Raw genomic sequence first — 19,360 nt, 5'->3', positions numbered from 1 at the left:
CTTTCCCTTTTAACAAATTCCTGCACAGAAAATGCTTTCTACCCCCTTTGTCTTCCTTCCACTCAGAACCTGATATTTCCTCCGCAATATCAAAGCATGCTGGTCTTCTTAACACAGTCTTTGGGTTAACACTAATCATGCACTGTATAGTTATTGTAAAGTAGGCATATATGATGCTAATTATAAAGTCATAGCGACTCTCATTTACTAGTTATAAGTTATACATTTGTTTTTTACAAAATACCTTGGTAAGAGTAAGAGGGAGGGCATTTTTTGTATTAAACATTCGGTTTCGAAAGACTTTCAGAAGGGAAGGAGCTCAACAATCTAAAAATTATCAGTAAAATGCAGAGGGGGATTCTATTCACCTTGAGAAATGTATTGGAGACAAGAGGATGGATGATGTAACATGTCAGTATCCCTTTAAAACCTTGCGCAGGCGTTGAGACGTCATCAGAAGTTGACGGAAAATGCTCACATGCTTACAGAACGCTCCAAAATGAACATGGCTGCCTGCATGAAGATTCTGATGGCAGCCGGACAGATGAGCAGAAGTTCTGCTCTTTTTGGCAGGCTTAAGTGTGCCGGTTCATTGAGACCCGGCAGCAGCCACGTCTCCGTCACCGATACACCTGCCCTCCTCCGCATTTCGCCCTCACGTCGCTACACCACTACCGGGATCTTACAGAGAACATGCAGTAACACAGCGACGACAGGGTCCTGTAGGGTCACCGGCAGGTCGCGCCGATGGATGCGGGTCGGGGCAGCGTTAAGTGGGGAAACAGAACTCTTGGTTCCCTCCTACCGCTCTAACTTCATTCTAGACAGAGCTTTTTCAAACCGGTCCAGCGGGGCAGCGGGGTTCTCCGGGGAGGACGGCGGAGAGAGTGCTGGTTCTGGAGGAGAGGAGTCGGGGGGAGACGGGAGAGGGTCGTACAACGGAGCGCAGATGACGGCGCTCACCCCTATGATGGTACCTGAGGTGTTCCCCAACGTCCCGCTCATCGCTGTCAACAGGAACCCCGTGTTCCCCCGCTTCATCAAGATCATAGAGGTGAGAGAGGGGGCTGACGTAATGACGTTACGAGAGCGTTACAGTTCAGTGGCGTGTGGATCTTTGCATCCAGTTATCTAACGGTGTTTGCTCGTCATACTGTTGCTTAATTGACAAAACATATAGAAACTGAAGTGATATCTTTACTTGTCGATATGTATGAATGTATACTTTATTTGTAAAGTGCCTGAAGATAACGTTTGTTCTGATTTGCTATATAAATAAAGTTGAATTGAATTGAAAATACTGTTGTGTGGTTTGTTCTGATGTAGCTGCTTAGCTTGGGGACAGTTCCAACAACTTGTTGCAACTTGTCCCCAGTCCTATCAGCTATGACAGAACGATGAGAACTGTGCTAGCTAGACACACATCTTGACATACACTAACTACTTACCTTAAAACTAAATAAAACAATGAATTATTCTAGCATGTTTCTGATTGATGACTTGTCAAAACCTTCTCATGTTGCTACTGTTCCCAGTCTCTCTACATTTTGTGTCAAGTGATACAATTGGCTCCTCCTTGCCCTTTGTTGTCAGAATATGAGTAGGAAAACAGTTTCGGGAGAGGAGCTTTTCTCAGCCACAAAAGTTTAAGAAAGATAAGAGTATTTTTTTAATTACATATCGTTACTTTTCATAAGTTTAGTTTGGTGATGCTGGTGTTGGATGGGTGGTAAGTCTGTACTTCTAGCACTTCCGAGAAAGAGAGAGCGGTTTAGAGGAGCTTCTAGGTAACTATGACATTTTCTGATGCCCACAGTCGCTGAGCACGTTCATGTTCCCATTTTAATGGACCTGTCCTGTAGCGCAAGTCTCAGAACAAATTTAGACATTATTTTCATTGCTAGATTTGTGTTGTGAGGTGGAATTAACATCAGTTTATGTAATTTTTCTGTCTGCCTCTAAAGGTAAAGAACAAAGCACTGATGGAGCTGTTAAGGAGGAAGGTTCGCCTGGCTCAGCCATACGCTGGAGTCTTCCTCAAGAGAGATGATAAGTAAGTATTTTTGGAGGCCTTGATTATGGAGTGGACATTAAATTGATTTAACTGAAATCACATATTTTTCAGCCATGTTTGTGGTAAAGACATGTCTCCCACAGTCCAAAAACATGCAGGTTAATTAGGTGATTCTAAATTGTCCGTATGTGTGAATGTGAGAGTGAGTAGTTGTTTGTGTCTATGTGAGGGGGGGCAACAAGACAGAAAATGTGAAGAAAGCAGAAATTATCTATAAATTGGGGGGCCCTGCAGAAAAAGTTTGGGAACCACTGGATCAGGGTCTGTTTTCAGTGTTCCCAAGAGCACAGAGGTCCCAATAACTTTGAAATGGGAGAAGTTTGGAACAAGTTTGGAAAAAACATGTGTGCAGGTCTTCCCAAATTCATTATTTTTATAGATAACTAACTAACTGACTACTTAAATTATGTAAGATAAGGAAATATGATTGGGGTGTTGTTTTGACAAAAATCATCATTTTAAGTTATCATTGAATCCAAACTGCACCTCCCCCTCCTCCTCTCACATGTATCAGCATTTCAGGCACAACATTCTTCCTTGCTTTAAGCCCTGGTGACAGTCTGAGGACACCTCTGTTCTTTATTACTGCCCATGTCTCTCTGCGGAATCAGATGTTTTCTCTGTGTACAGTCGTGTTGACTGCCTCTGTCTCTCTGCAGTAATGAGTCGGATGTGGTGGAGTCTCTTGATGCCGTCTACTCTACAGGGACCTTTGTACAGATTCATGAGATGCAGGACCTGGGGGACAAGCTGAGGATGATTGTCATGGGACACCGCAGGTTAGCCCAGGAAAATATCTTCTCCCCTTAGTTCCATTGAAACAAGTGCGTAAAGGATACAGGCAAGTCCGCTGTGTGTGAAATATGATGAGTTTGATTTGGGTTAACATTAACATGAATACACTTATTCATGGTAGGTTGATAGGTTTATTTTATCAATATATTTGAAGTATACCCAAACAAACCAATATAGAAATCCAGCAATTATTTGAGATTGCTGGTGGCTGACTTTGTCGAACACTGGTATCCATTGTTTGCTCTGCTCCGTCCAGGATCCGGATCACAAAACAGCTGGAAGTGGAGCCTGAGGAGGTGGCAGCATCTCCTGAAGGGTCGGAGTCTGAGTCCCCACCAAAACCTCCACCTCTGCCCAGACGCAAAACCAGACGCACCCCCAAGGACCAGCCAAGTACAACGACAGAGCAGCTGGAGGAAAAGGTTTGTAGAGACAATTCCTTATCTCAATTCACACAGCCAAGCACACACACTGACTGACAGACAGACAGGGAGGACAGTTAGAAGTAAAGAAACAATGATATGAAATGCAATGATTTTCTCTCTCTCACTCTACCTTTCTTTTTGTCCATGATCCTCACAAAGAGTAGTGGTGGAATGTTTTTGTTGATATTTTTTTATTTCATGCCAGATTACAGTAGCAGACCTGAGTCCAGAGCTCCAGCCGCTGCCCTCCCCTGACATCCTGATGGTGGAAGTAGACAACATTCAGCACGAGCAATTTACCGTGACAGAGGAGGTTAAGGTACATGTGAAGCACACCACAAAGATTTCAATCGCACTGTTCGAAAACTAGATTCTTTACTGTTCTCCTTTGACGTTGCCTATTTGACATAACCTGACACAACACACTGTTCAGCTGCGATTAGATTGACATGTAATCCATATCAGTGTTGAGCCATACTGAAAAAATAGAATAGTATTTGGTCCATGATGGCACAACAACATGGATTTAGTCACAGTCTGTAATCAATCATTTTACAGGAGAATGTATGAGCTTTTTGAGTGCTTTGTGGTAGTGGACTCTGATGTACAACAGGTACATCAGGTGCAGTCTGATGTCATGCAGTGTCCTCATCTTTACAGGAGGGAAGTTTACTTTAGACTTTCACTGTACTCTGTGTCTGTGGAAACCTGTGTTTATTCGTACATGTGTTTTGCAGGCACTGACAGCGGAGATCGTGAAGACCATTAGAGACATCATTGCTCTAAACCCCCTTTACAGGTCAGTCTCTTATCTCTTAAAAGGATTACTGGTCAAATAAATCACAAGGAACGGAAATGTCTCCCTCTTCATACAGAACTTGCTTATGTTGGTCAGTGTTCCAAACATGCACCAGGTGCAAGGCTGGTTGCTAACACTCAAACACTCCCTCTTATGGGCAAGATTGTTTAGTTTAGTTCAGCTGCAACTCTTTGAACCGAGGTTATTATCATTAGCTAAGTGGTTGAGCTGCAGCAACAGCAAACTGCTAAGCTACAATTTCACAAATAACTAAATACAAATGCACTTAAGATGTAAATAAAACCAGGAATTTGTGAGTACACAAAGAGTTTATAGTGCTCAAAATATCAGGGATTTTACAAGTTGTACAGCCTTGTAATTTTGCCCTATTTCATCCCATTCATTTTGACTTGGGAGCTTAAGAATCAAACCAGCTGCACAGAAACGTACCAGCCAGTACTGTTGAGCTTGGAACAATGGGGATAGAGTACAAACACTGTTTTGAAAGGGTTATCCTGGTATCACCTGCTGACAATAAATTGCGGTTGTTGCTTCATAGCTATAATCCTCTGTCCGAATGCTTGGAAGTTGCTATGGAACAATTTAATGAATTTGTATATGTAAAGGAACAAAAGCAGTGTTACGATTTTGTGCACCTCCATGTTTATACCTCCATGTGCCCTTCAACACACTGAAGATGTATGTACCACTTAGAATCGACCTTTTAATGATGAGCACTCAAATACAGCGTAAAAATTTTGCTGCCATTTCACAGACTATGTATCACTCTGTCCAGATCAGCAATCCATTATCAAGCTCACTGTCATTGTGAGTGATGGCTGAATGCTGTAATTGGTCAAAGCCCGATGTCTCAAACTCCATATTTCTCTTAAATCAAAGATGCTGACATATGTATGACATGTAGCACTTTTTTAGAAGAAGAATTAGACCATATTTCACTTTTGAAATGAGTGTTTCACCCCATGCAGTGTCTAGTGGAGACTACAACACAGGGCAACATAGAGGACAAGATAATTAGGTTTCCTTTATTCAAGTAATTTTTCACTAGTGGCCATATTGTCAACACTGATGGGTAATTACATACACTTGTGTCGTGAGATGCTGCAGAAGGCCTTGTTTTCATATGAATGATTTATGTGTTTAAGTGGACAAAATAGATCACTCATATGTTTCAGGGCACCTTAAGCCTGCTACATTTTGATCATATTCTATTTAAATATACATGTATATAGCTTTATACTTGTATGTGTGTGTGTCTGTGCGTGTACCAGAGAGTCAGTCCTCCAGATGATGCAGGCCGGACAGAGAGTGGTCGATAATCCAATCTACCTCAGTGACATGGGAGCAGCTTTGACAGGAGCAGAGTCCCACGAGCTACAGGACGTGCTGGAGGAGACAAATGTGCGTAGCTTTCCTGTTCTGAACTTGGCATAGAGAGAAACTCTAAATACAAACCAACCAGACAAGCATTAGCATTTGTTGATGGTGATGAATAATTGAATGAATAAGGAAAATTCAGTTTTTTGAATTTGTGTAAAAGCAGAACTTGTGTAGTTTGGTCAGTGCCACAGATAACATTACCAAATCAGGTGACTTAAAAAAGGTCAGATTAGACACAACCAAAACAATTATCTGTCTTCTAACCAAGCTGATAAACACATTTTCATCTCCAAAAATCATAAGCAACCGATATAATAGTTAACAATAGTGGTTTAATGTCAAACTCCAAACTTTTCAACTTGATGCTGAATGGCTAATGTTACACTGAAAGGCTCAATAGGATCAAATCAACACCCTGACCTCTAAAACCGTTGATGATTATAAGAGTGTTAACATGTCTGTGTGTCTGTCTGTGTCTGTAGATCCCAAAGCGTCTGTACAAGGCTCTGTCTCTGCTGAAGAAGGAGTATGAGCTGAGTAAACTGCAGCAGAGGCTGGGCAGAGAGGTCAGACCTCCACATCTTCACACAAGCCACACAAAATACCAAACTGCTTCGCTTTGCGTCTTGACTCATTCATGCGTCTCCTCACCCTGCTGCAGGTGGAAGAGAAGATCAAACAGACTCACAGAAAGTACCTGCTACAGGAACAACTCAAGATCATTAAGAAGGTATAGGAAACATGATGTGATCAGTCCGCAACACAGTCTCTCCTTTACGTGGGGCAAGCAAAAGAAGTGAAGAAACGATAATAATAATAATGATCATACCACTACTAATAGTCATTGTTATAGTTTCGTTATTATTATTTATTTGGTGTTCTATCCTCCTCCTTTTCATCACACACAGTTGATGCACTTTTTTGCTTTTACAGCTTCAGTCACACAAATTTGACAAATCTAGTCAGTAATGATTTTGAAATCACTATCACAGGCAGTGTGTTGTTACATCCCATAACACCTGTCGTATAGCTTTGAGCTTTGAGAGGCTTGCGAACGCTTTTGTTTTGCTGTGACTACCAGGAACTTGGTTTGGAGAAGGAAGACAAAGAAGCTATCGAGGAGAAGTTTAGAGAGAGACTTAAAGACAGAACTGTCCCTCAACACATCATGGATGTCATCAATGAAGAACTCAACAAACTTGGACTGTTGGACAATCACTCCTCAGAATTCAAGTAGGTTGAATGTTTTTTTTTACTTTTCTGTACCATGTTGACCTCCTTAGCTTAGTTAAGCAGCTCACTGTTTGTTGCATACAGGTGTAATGTAATGCAATGTACCTTTCAGTCACATTGTTCAGCCGTATTGGTAAAACTAGTTTACAGTGAATCCAATCCAATGAATTTTATGATACTGCATTCAAAAAAAAAAAAAAACTTTTAACAACAGATTTTATTGAAATAAAGTGTGTGCAGCGCAAACAAAAGTAAGCCTATCGCCGAGTGCGCCGGTGCCGGTAAGTACTGCAGTACGATGCCGTTAACTGTGCACTTGCCGGTGTCGGCTAACTTTTAACGGAAGGCTAACTTTTTTTTTTCAACGCCATGCAATCTACCCACATTGATCGATGTATTGGGCACCCCTGGCATACACTATGTTAAAGTAAACAGAGCAGAAGTTGTGTAACCTGGGGCAGTAATCCTGGGAAATTACAATCGGGATTGAGTAAGTGGAGTGAATAATAATATAAGAGTGTTGAAAAACAGTGTCTGACCATTAATGAATCCATTTTGTTCCTTTAAAATAATACTAGGCAAAACACTTTCCAAGCGAGGAGCAATGGTTTTGGCCAAAACTTCTGCCACATATGAGCCACAGGCAGTGGGGTCTTTCTCTTTTCATAAGAGAACGGCTATTGAAGCTTGAATTAGAGTGGGGGCAAGTGAGCCTTTCTCTTGGGATTCACTACACATCGACAGGAGTAGAAGAGAAGTTTGATAATGAGTTTCTTAAAGAACTCTTTAGGAAATCCATCAGGGCCTGGAGCTTTATCAGACTGCATAGCTCTTGAATTCTTTGAAGCGTGTAATTCTTCAAAGGTAAGTGAAGAATCCACAGCTGTAGCAGTGGCTTCCTTAATGTTTGGGAATTTGATATCAGCAAGGAACTGATTCATCCCTGTGGTGTCCGTAGGAAATTCGGACTTGTTAAGGGAGGAGTAGTGGAGAGGTCACTAGTGGTAGTGTTAGCATTAATACAGATTAAGGGTATCAGACGGGAGGTGGATCGTCATGCAAATATGGGGCTGGCTTTATCGCCTTGTTCATAAGTAGCTCAGGTTTGTAGTAGTCAATGCTCAGCAACATTAGTGGAGGTGAGATTGAAGGGAGCACATGCACACTGTTGGCCGAGGGAGGTGATATCGACTGGGTTTTTTGGAATTGGAAATGATTTGACCTCTAAGGAATGCTTGAAGCGACTCCCACAGCAGTTTCTGGCATACCAGTTTCCACGGGTATGCCAATGATTCTTATGTTGTTGCGAGGCGCATTGGCTGCTAGATCTTTGTACTTGTTCTCTAACTTGACTGACTGTAGCATGCAGCTGAGTGAGCTTCTGGTGCAGAATTTGTTGGGAAATCTTTAGTCAAACAAAGTGTCGGAAAAAGCTGATAAGTAAACACAGATAAAAAGCATTTAAGATTAAATACTGCGGGAGACTCGAGCACACGTCCTACCCCGTTGGTCCTTAATAGCGCCCACAGTTTCCTTGGCCACTGTCTCTCTGCCAAAATGTTGAAGGATCTGTGCCCAGTGCTTTGCCAACACAGCTTTAGTTCAGGGCTTGGCCCGTGAGGCTGTTCAGATCAGCTCTTTTCCAGCTCCTTGGCTCCTGAGCTGTCTCTACTGCTTCTCGCACCTAGGGAAGACTGGTGTGTCCACTTACAGGGCTCCCACTTACAGTTGATCCCTCTGCGATCTGCTTACCCTTTAACGTTATCCTTTACCTTAATACAGAAAGGTTTTCTCTGTTTTTTTTCCCTCGCCTTCCTAGAGAGCTTTGGACAGGGTCGGGTCATTATATGTGATATTGGGAAATTGAGTCGACTCAACTTGACTCCAAACTACACTCTGCTCTTTTCTGTGTGGCAGCTGTCTCTTATATATTATCTACAAGCTAATGAAAATCAGCTAAAAAAACAGTAATCATTTTTGGTGACTTGGATCACAAGTTATGTTTTTGTATTTTAGTGTAACCCGGAACTACCTGGACTGGCTGACCAGCATGCCATGGGGGACCAACAGTCAGGAGAGTTTAGAGTTGCACCCTGCCAAAGAGGTTCTGGAAGAGGACCATTACGGGATGGATGATGTCAAAAAACGCATTCTGGTTAGAGCTCACACACACACACGCCCACACACACACACACACACACACACACACACACACACACACACACACACACACACACACACACACACACACACACACATTGAAAAAAACCTTTTGTAATCGACACAGCCTTCCAATTTTCAGGAATACTGTTTGTTGTTTATTCAGTTCAATTCAACTTTATTTATAGAGCACCAAACCACAACAAACATAAAGCATTTAAAGAGCCCCAACATTCCCCCATGAGCAAGCACTTGGAAGTCAATGAAATGCAGTAATAATGCAATGACGTGGATATGCACAGATAGAGAGGGGAGGTGGAGATTATATAAGGAGTCGGATCAATTAGGTAGTCGAATTGTAAATGACAAACATTTCTCCCGGTAACCACTTTGTCAAGACACTGGTATCTGTTGTTTGGCCCAGGATGGTCCTTACACATGCTATCATTCACTGTAAGTTTTGCTTTGTGGCTGTTGATTAAGGATGGACTTCCTTTGAAAAGTGCTTTGTGATGCATTTCACACAGAAAGCCTTTCTTTCTCTGTGTGCAGGAGTTCATAGCAGTGAGCCAGCTGCGTGGATCCACCCAGGGGAAGATCTTGTGTTTCTACGGTCCTCCAGGTGTGGGGAAGACGTCCATCGCTCGCTCCATAGCCAGAGCCCTCAACAGAGAGTACTTCAGGTTCAGCGTGGGAGGCATGACTGACGTAGCTGAGATTAAAGGCCACAGGTCAGCAGATCTACTGCGATTACAGATCCAATGCTGTGAGAATAGTAAAAGGCTTGACTTTTATGTTATGCTTTAGTCACATTTGATCCTGTGACACTGTCTTCTAAAGTTGTCCAGCATTTCCTCCACATTACAGCCTGACACAAATATGCATATGTGTTTGTTTCTTTGTGTGCTCAGGAGGACCTATGTTGGAGCAATGCCAGGAAAGATTATCCAGTGCTTGAAGAAGACGAAGACAGAAAACCCCCTGGTGCTGATAGATGAGGTTAGTATGGACTTGACAATATGAGTACAACCTGTCTTCATCATCTACAGCTAAAGCAGACATACACTCAATATTGATATTGCGTCTGTCTTTATCCATCCTGCCGTTAACAGGTTGATAAGATGGGCCGTGGTTACCAAGGCGATCCATCCTCAGCACTGCTGGAGCTTCTTGACCCTGAACAGAATGCAAACTTTCTCGACCACTACCTCGACGTACCTGTAGACTTATCAAAGGTAGGAGTGTATATACTTGCAAGTATATGCTAGAATGTTTATGCGGCACAGAAACAAGTTGCACCTCTGTGGTAGAGGTGCTTTTAGATTACCCAGTAAAGGGAAGCTCATCCACACACACAGCTTCAGCTCTTCTGTACTGCTGCAGTGGTTCTGTGAAAGTGCCATCTCCTAGTTTTGATCAGAGTTCATGGCGAGAGTGTCCATCTATATAAATGGTCAGTATCCTTAAATATTAAGCAACAAGTGACTGTGCTGCATTGAAACAACACGCTCCATTTTCACATGTAAGTCTCCGTCTCCTCCAATCAGGTGCTGTTTATCTGTACGGCCAATGTAATGGATACCATCCCAGAGCCACTCAAGGACAGGATGGAGATGATTAATGTGTCTGGATATGTGGCTCAGGAGAAACTGGCCATTGCTGAGGTAAGGCAACTGTTTGTTTAGGTTTGGTTTTTTTAAATGTCATTTAGTTTTAGTTTTAAGTCGTCAATTGTGGTGGTGTCAATTTTCCTTTGTTGTGTTACACTACTACGATACTGTGATTCTGTATTCATCATTTCATTGTGGCATGCCTCATATTTGTACCTTTTTCTCAATCTGTCTCTTTCTCTCTGTCTCTGTCTCTCTGGCTCTCTCTCTCTGGCTCTCTCTCTCTGTCTCTCTCTCTCTCTCTCTGGCTCTCTCTTTGATCTCCCAGCGTTACCTGGTCCCCCAGCTTCGTTCTTTGTGCGGTCTGACTGAGGAAAATGCCAGCATCTCCCCCGACGCACTCAATCTGCTCATCAGGCAGTACTGCAGAGAGTCAGGGGTCAGAAACCTTCAGAAACAAGTAGAGAAGGTAATTCATCATTGTAATGAATCACACACACACTCTCACACGACTTGGAAATCCCTTTACTCAATCTCACCTGTTTACTGTGAGGCTGCTGGCTGTCAACTGGCTGCTGAGTGTGACATTACACACCAGAGCTGCTCCTAGTGTGACACTAGAAGCAGCTCTGCTTCTAGACAAGTCGCATTGTTTTGAAAATAGCTAAGCTTCTGTCTAACTACTAAAAATGGTAGAGGAGTGGTAGCGTCCTGATACACAACACTGGCAATAAGTTGGTATTAAAAGGGCTTGATACAAGATATATGTTGATTTATTACATTTTTAACCAAGTGTCCCAAAATGTAACAGTAGCCCACTGTATGCCACAGGTACAGTATTAGTTCATATGACACCGCTGGGTGTGTGTGTGATTTGAGTTATTCAGTGCTGCCTGTCTGTCTGTCCTCAGGTTTTCCGTAAGGTGGCGTTTAACATCGTCAGTGGTAAACAAACCATGGAAACAGTGGTACCTGACAACCTGCAGGACTACGTTGGCAAACCACTGTTCACAGTTGATCGAATGTATGACATCACACCACCAGGAGTGGTCATGGGGCTGGCATGGACTGCTATGGGTGAGTCACACACACACACACACACACACACACACACACACACACACACACACACACACACACACACACACACACACACACACACACACACACACACACACACACACACACACACACACACACACACACACACACACACACACACACAGTAAATATCTAAATCTTCATCTCATTGTCTTTGTAGGTGGTACAACGTTGTTCATTGAGACGTCATTGTCTCGTCCACGCGAAGCGGATGAGTCCAAAGTGCAGGGGTCACTAGAGGTCACAGGTTAGTCAGGATGCAGAGGAATTGAGCCATTGTGTAGTTTTGAATGTTTGTTGAAATCGAACACTGTAACACTCAAGGCTTTCTGAGATCTCATATGTTTGGTCTGATATTTATTTGAGATGAAATATCAGAAGCAGAATTGTTATAATGAACCTGAGGTCAGCCAGTTGCTCCTCTGTCTCTTCAGGTCAGCTGGGTGATGTCATGAAGGAGAGTGCGAAGATAGCATCAACCTTTGCTCGAGCGTTCCTTATGAACCTGGAACCAGAAAATCACTTCCTGGTCAACTCCCACTTGCACCTGCATGTCCCCGAGGTAACCATGTGATGGAACGCTGTATTGGAACAATTATCTTTACACTCTGCACTCGGTACATGTTCGTCCATAAACTAGCCATTCATTTGCATTTTGTTTCTAGGGGGCAACTCCCAAAGACGGACCGAGTGCTGGCTGCACGATTGTCACTGCATTTTTGTCTCTGGCGACGAATTGTCCGGTGCGGCAGAACTTGGCCATGACTGGTGAGGTGTCGTTGACTGGAAAAATATTACCAGTGGGAGGAATTAAAGAGAAAACTATTGCAGTAAGTATGCACTCTCATTGGAGCATTTCCACAAGTCAGTGCTGTCCACCATGCAGTCTGTCTGGATTATTTATCATGATGTTATGACACAGGTTTCACAGGTTTATCTGCCCTAATAAAAACAATCTACATGTTGACTCATGGGGAAAAGTATTAAAATGGTAAGATAACTAAATAACAGCGCATAATACTGGCTCATATAGTGATTAGGGAAGTTCTGAGTTGACGTGAAGTGAAATGAATCTAAAATTAATCTAAAATGAAAGCCAAAAACCCCTAAAGTCTGGCAATGAATGAACCATTGGGATAATGTCTAGATCTTTAGCATGCGAACACAACCGTACAAAACTACTGGTCTTTTCCATGGGGATTAATACTTAACAAATTATATGAAACAGTGTGTCATCTGACTGAACTCAGTTTAAAAGTGACTTCTGATTGTCCACACAGGGGTTATAAGTCAGTTGTGTTACTACTAATAAGCTGTAAGTGCAACACTGTGCTGCCTGCTGCTCACAAGCTAAGCCACAGAAGGCAGGTTCATGACAGAATGATGGTGTGCAGCTCATCCAGGACGCAAATGCAAACTGGGTGCATTCAAGAGCAAGAGGAATGAAGTATAATGTCAGTGTATTATCATAAATACAGATATAGATTTTTAATGTAGTTGTTTATTTAGGTCCTGATTGATTGTATAATAGTGAATATTTCTGACATCATGCTGTTTATTAGTATGAATATTTTCATTTGTTGAAAATCCCATCTCCCATTTTAGCTTAGTTTTTTCTTTTTGTTGCGGGATAAGTAAAGATTTCGCTTTTCTACTTTATTTTGTCATCATGGCTGCAGGTTTGACTCATGTAATTAAACTTGTTACCAGGTGCTTTTCTGCATAATATAATGCAGCTCAAAAGACCTTGTCAACACGATGAATGTGATCATTCTCACTATCAGTTTGTGTGTGTGTTTGTTTTAGGCTCGACGTGCGGGCGTGACCTGCATCATCCTGCCAGCTGAGAACAAGAAGGACTTCTCTGATTTGGCAGACTACATCACTGAGGGCCTGGAGGTCCATTTTGTTGATCACTACAGTCAGATCCACCCCATCGCCTTCCAGTAGCTTTTAACTGCTGAGCTGAATGTGTCAGAACAAGACTCTACAATTTACAGCCACATACACAGTACATCCATTCTCATGGTTGTAGTAAGTAATATCCAAGTATAGAGATGTGAACTGGGTGGTTTCAAATTCTCCATTTGAAATGTTTCTTTTAATGCTTACACCAGCAATCAACACAGAAACAGTGGCGACTTGAATCTTACTCGAGGGTTATGTGATGGTCCAGCTGCCAGTCACTCAACAAATAGACAGGACTGTCCAAACCCTGGCGGCCCCAAAATCGCTGCCTCCACCTCAGTACTTGATTACTACTTCCTTGCAGACCGTCACTTTGGTCATGGCCTCAATAACTCTTCCATGGTCCTGGAGGACGATGGTATGGTAATTATTCTGATATCATCTGAAAGTCCATGGTATAACCAGTCAACATGCAGACAGTCTTCATGTTGCCTCCAAATGTCCCAACATCACCCCTGAGCTGAACTAATGCAGACAGATGTGGGGAAATATTGAGACGGACACACAGACACACAGACACACACACATGCCTGATGATCTCCTGAATGGTGTGACAGATGAGCAGAACAGAAATCGAGAGACAACTCTGGTGCTTGGCAGCGGCCCATGTCAGCAGCTCTTTTTCCTGTGGGTCCTGAGAGAGACTCTTTATTGACTGATGTATTGTTTCCCATTCCTGATGTAAATTCATAATATTCTTTGACAAATATGAAATGTTAAAATTATGTGAACCGCAACCCTGCTGGCTGTCTGTTCTCATTGAGTGTCATTGGCCGTTATTTTCTCCCTACAGTTAGTAGTTGGTTGACGACATTTGCTCTTTTTCCCATGTCCAGCGGCTCCCTGTGGCTCTGACAAAAAAATTATTGTTAAATTCATTTATATATTATTGTTGTGAGATTTATATTCTCTAATTGTAAAATGTGTAGTTTATCTTATTAAAATATCAAACAAAACCGAGATTGAGAGACAGTCATGAAACTTGCAACAAACATCACCTATAAATGGAAGACATCAGCTCAGCTCCATTAGACTCAGTTACTTGTGATGAGGATGTGAATGACACTGCTGTGCAGCTGTATGAACTCAGGTGGACCAAACATAACAGAACTTCTCCACTTCACTATTCTCCCAACACAATCATTTTTGGATGTTTTCTTTATTGTAGTTCCAGAAGTTCACAAATGCAAAACATGGTGTTATTGTAAAGGAAATGCAGAGTTAAAGTACCAAGTACTCATTTATAGCACACTGCAGACTCGTCACATGGTGAAACATTTTATGGAATGCTGATTTACAATGATTAGTGGTGTTGATAGATCATTTTAGACTTAATAGGCTGTGTTTGACAGCCCTAGGCAGAAGCAGAAGCTTTTTTTGACAGTAAAGGTTGCTGACCCCTGGCATGCCTTGAAGGGTTATTCCAGTTTACAGTGTCTTATTAGGCTTTTTTTGGCTCTCCAGCCAAGAATTTAATATTTGTCGCTCTGTTGCACAACTCTCACAATGTCATGGTCATGTGTGCTTCCAGTATAGTTTGCAGTTAGTCTAGCTTAGCTCAACATGGACAGTGGCCAGCTGCCCTGTCCAGCCCTCTCAAATGTTACAGGTGTGGCTAAAAGTCTTTGTACCCTTGAAATAAAAAACACTCAGTATTAATTAATTAAAGAAATGAAAAATGTACACCTTTTGGTGATACTAAATAATTGGATTGTAGTGATATTACAAGTATTCATCTATCTTCCAATTAGTCATTCAGCCTATTTATATGGGAAAAGGTTCTCTTTGTGCTGTTTGGTATCATTGTGTGCACCACACTGAACGTTGACGAATGAAAGAAACGTGGAGAACTGTCTGAGAAGATGCATGGTGAAGGTAAAGGCTACAAGATCATCAAAGCAGCTTGATATTGCTGTGACCACAGCTGCTGTTATTATCAGGAGGGCAAAGGTCAATGTCACCGTAGCCAAACCTCCCTGTTGCATGCAAATGAAACATTTACTCCCTGGACACTGAAAAAGTCTTTGAGAGGGTAGAATGGGAATATTTATTTGCAGTAGTGAAACAATTATGCTTCAGAAACAAATTCATCAGCTAGGTGAGATTATTATACTCAGCACCACAGGCTGTACACATGATACTACTTCAGAACACGCCACACACCAGGGATGCCCTGACCATCAGTCTGAGCCACTGGTCATTACTTTACAGCCACTCTCTTTGAAGGCGTTATCTGTAAAGCTGTTGAATATCACTGTACATAGATATTTGTTGTTCTGTGTAACTGACCATATATGTAGTCTCCCAGCTGTCCTGTCCATTTCTGACACTTACAGCAATTAATCTTAAATAAATCTTTGGAAGAGTCAACGTTACCCCATTACCACATTAAGGTTGCAGCTCCACCAAGCGGACGAGATGGAACAACCTACCTCTCTCCTTAATTAGGAAAATCAATGTCAACAAAATAAATGTTTAATTCATTGCTTTCATTTGGGGTGCAAAGCCTCCAGGGATCTGCAAATCATTATAACAAAGATGTAAGTTCAGTAGAGGTCTCGCCTTACCAAACTTCCAATCTTATTACTCAGCAATTCATACTAATAAATTACTACTGGATAGACTTCCCTGGCCTAGCCTGGTGCAGGCTGGAAACCCAATCCTGCTGCACTTCGTCTTCTGTAGCTACCTTAATATACTCCTGTCCCCCAACCAAGATCTCAAAGTTCACCAAAAACACTGTGGTTGTCAATACTTTAAAGATTTGGTATCAATTAAAAAAACACTTTGCAATTTGCAAATGGATCTCCCGAGGGTCCAGTCTGCAACAATCATGCGTAACCCAGAAATAAAATGTTTAACAAACATATTTCCATTATCTTCATTGTCTGTGAATTATTAAAATAATTTCAAAAACTAAAATAGTGGGCATGGGGACTGATTGGAATGAATTGAAGAATTGGTTAGCAGACCTGCACATGGTAAAATTAACAATGTTTCTTCAAAGATGATCCTCTATGTCGATTCCCTGTAATCTGCAACATCAAAACAACAACAACAACAACAACGACTATAATAATAATAATAATAATAATAATTATAATAATGATAATAATGATAATGATATTATTAATAATAATAATGAGAATGAGAATGAGAATGATAATAATAATAAAAATAATAATAATAAAAAATAAAATAAAATAAATAAAATAATAATAATAATGATAATAATAATAATAATAATAATAGTAATAATAATAATAATAATAATAATACTATAAACACTGATGGTTATTTATTTATTTCCTATTTAAAATATGAATGTAGGGTACCAGACAGGCTAGGAGCATCCTAACACCAAGGCTTCGTGCCTGTAATGTGCCGAGGTTGGCGGAAGCAGCTTGCTTTGATGGGTTTCGGGTTTGACTCGTCGGTGTGTGGAGCAGCGTGGGTGACCGGGATGTGACGGTGCGCCGGGATAGTGGACATTTCAGATACTGGATGGATGTGTAAAACAACATTCGAGCGGTTTTTGTCAGTATTTTTCCTTCGAGCGGACTGTACACCACCTGACGTTCCGCCGCTCATCTCTCTCTCTCTCTCCGGGCCCGCGGGTCTCTGTGTCCATCCGCTGCAGCCGCGCTCTCCCCTGGCCTTTAATCTGGATTCGAGGCACCGACGTTAAACTGGAATACATCTTTTCGTAGTGTCAGAAATAAGAAGAAGGCGTCGTGCATCACGGTGGGAGTGTCCTCCGTCCTGCCTCAGTGAGGTTTGTAACCCACAATACCGTCTAATGTCACGGACCTTTATGCGTCTGCTGATCTGGGACAATACACATATGTTTATGCATGAACATTAACACAACCGTGCTTAGAGGTGACCATTTAGCTACGTGCCTGTGTTATTGTTTGGTGCTTCCTGTTACTGTGGGCTCAGCTGTTGAAGGTGGCCTGCAGCACTGCTTCTCTCTTCATCAGGGAGATGACATGCGGAGGTTGAACAATAACCTTATAATCATTGGGAAATGCTGTAAGGCTGAAAATACACATGCATGTTGATGATGATGATAACAGGGACCTACTGCAATGGTTTTTCTGTTGACTCGTTCTACCTGCAGGGACGCAGGAAGACTATCTGGGGGCTCAAGCTGAATTTAAATCCCTGGGTGGCACATTCATACATTCAGTCAGCCATTGTCACTGTTGCTTTGCCTCAACCTGCTTAAATGTTATACAGAACTTATATTCTGTCACTCAACATAGATAGATAGATAGATAGATAGATAGATAGATAGATAGATAGATAGATAGATAGATAGAAAGATAGATAGATAGATAGATAGATAGATAGATAGATAGATAGATAGATAGATAGATAGATAGATAGATAGATAGATAGATAGATAGATACTTTATTCATCCACTTATATATATATAATTCAAGTTATATATGTATATATTATTCAGAGAACCTGTACGGTTTTTTACAGATTAGATTAGATGAGATTTTACATGTGTGAAAATAAAATACAATCTCAATTCAGTGATGTTGAAATAGAAATTCTAATCAATGAAGTAATATATGATACGATATGTAATATCACATTACTTTACAGGAACTCAATTTAACTTCAGCTGCTAAAAACTGAATTTGGGTGTCTATTACTCATAAAATCTATGCAACAGGAGTCATCAGAAGAACTACCTGGAACATTTAAAAAAAAAGGATGCCATTACATTAAAAGGTGAAGAAAAGAGAAGATGTAATATAATAACACCACCAGGGACAGTGGAAGACTAAATGTTGTGTGGGAGTTTCAAGGTTGTCTTTCAGTTTTTCCCATCGTGCAGTTATTGCATGACTGCTTATTCTGTAGTTTTGACAATTTCTTGTTGGGAGAGTTAATATTGTGTGGTTCTTGTGGCAAGGATTCCCTCAGCGTGTCTTTCAGGCTTATAATGCACCTTGATGACTCATGTAGTGGGCATGCACTCCCGCCCTTGTGCCTGTTTGATACATAACACACATGTTTTTTAGAGTATGTCATATCTGTGTCCTAAACTAGGCTAAGACCAGAAAAGGCTTAGTACATCTGGCCCTCACTGCTTTGGTCCCTTTACTGCCACAGTCAATACTATGAGACCCTGATATAGAATACACACAGGGACAGCTGCTTTTGTCAGGCCTATAATGTTTGGCTCACTTATATTATATTACTTTGCATGGCAAACATTTTTTGAAATAAACATAATCATAGATAACTACAGGTGAGGCTTCCCAAAGCTGCTAAAAGTTTTACGTGACACTATTTTACAATACATTACATTACATTACGGTCATTTAGCAGACGCTTTTATCCAAAGCGACTTCCAATAAGTGTCTACAAAGGTAGATAAAAGAACTTCAGGTCACAAGAAATCGTAAGCGCTATTTATCACACAACACAAATTTCTCTCGCGCAAACTCAACAAATATCTGGTCGGCAGTTTTATCACCATTTCTTTATTTTGCCAGTAAAAACAGTAGTGAATGAGCTAACAAAATAGCAAACCTATCCCTACCACTGTCAGAACACAACTATTAGCATAAGGTATCAACTAATGGTGTGGATGGTTCAGGAGTTGAAGTCAGTGTTCCAGCAATCAGTCCCCCACATACCTAGACGGGAACGCAAACCTTGCACTAAGACTACAGTCGTAAAAAATAGAAAAGAGAAGCAGGGATGAGACACTGTCTTTTTGATTATACAGGCAGTCCCCCGGTTAAAAATACCCGACTGACCAACATC

At 41.4% G+C, this 19,360-nt stretch overlaps 1 protein-coding gene across 1 annotated transcript; it reads left to right on the top strand.

Moving 5' to 3' along the window:
- Positions 1-493: 493 nt before the first annotated feature.
- lonp1 (lon peptidase 1, mitochondrial) lies at positions 494-14,412 on the top strand. The gene is made up of 21 exons (XM_076141615.1): positions 494-1,054; positions 1,965-2,053; positions 2,734-2,853; positions 3,126-3,291; positions 3,500-3,613; positions 4,032-4,093; positions 5,386-5,515; positions 5,977-6,060; positions 6,156-6,224; positions 6,576-6,727; positions 8,744-8,882; positions 9,440-9,618; positions 9,799-9,886; positions 10,000-10,122; positions 10,435-10,551; positions 10,826-10,966; positions 11,409-11,574; positions 11,759-11,845; positions 12,033-12,160; positions 12,264-12,428; positions 13,405-14,412. Exons 1-21 carry the CDS (start codon positions 500-502, stop codon positions 13,546-13,548), a joined length of 3,018 nt encoding a protein of 1,005 aa, XP_075997730.1. The 5' UTR covers positions 494-499; the 3' UTR covers positions 13,549-14,412.
- The last annotated feature ends 4,948 nt before the right edge of the window (positions 14,413-19,360 follow it).

Source organism: Genypterus blacodes, unplaced genomic scaffold, assembly GCF_046128005.1.
Source record: "Genypterus blacodes isolate CSIRO-AG114 ecotype Tasmania unplaced genomic scaffold, CSIRO-AGI_Gbla_v1 ptg000019l_1, whole genome shotgun sequence".
Taxonomy (NCBI): domain Eukaryota; kingdom Metazoa; phylum Chordata; class Actinopteri; order Ophidiiformes; family Ophidiidae; genus Genypterus; species Genypterus blacodes.
Note: the sequence above shows the minus strand (reverse complement) of the source record. Positions and strands in the feature narration are given on the sequence as shown.

Excerpts from the sequence above, each read along its gene's own strand:
- lonp1 (XM_076141615.1), top strand. The coding sequence starts at position 500 with ATGAACATGGCTGCCTGCATGAAGATTCTGATGGCAGCCGGACAGATG. Across the intron at positions 1,055-1,964 it reads GCTTCATCAAGATCATAGAG|GTAAAGAACAAAGCACTGAT; the intron begins GTGAGAGAGGGG and ends CTGCCTCTAAAG. Across the intron at positions 9,887-9,999 it reads CCCTGGTGCTGATAGATGAG|GTTGATAAGATGGGCCGTGG; the intron begins GTTAGTATGGAC and ends TGCCGTTAACAG.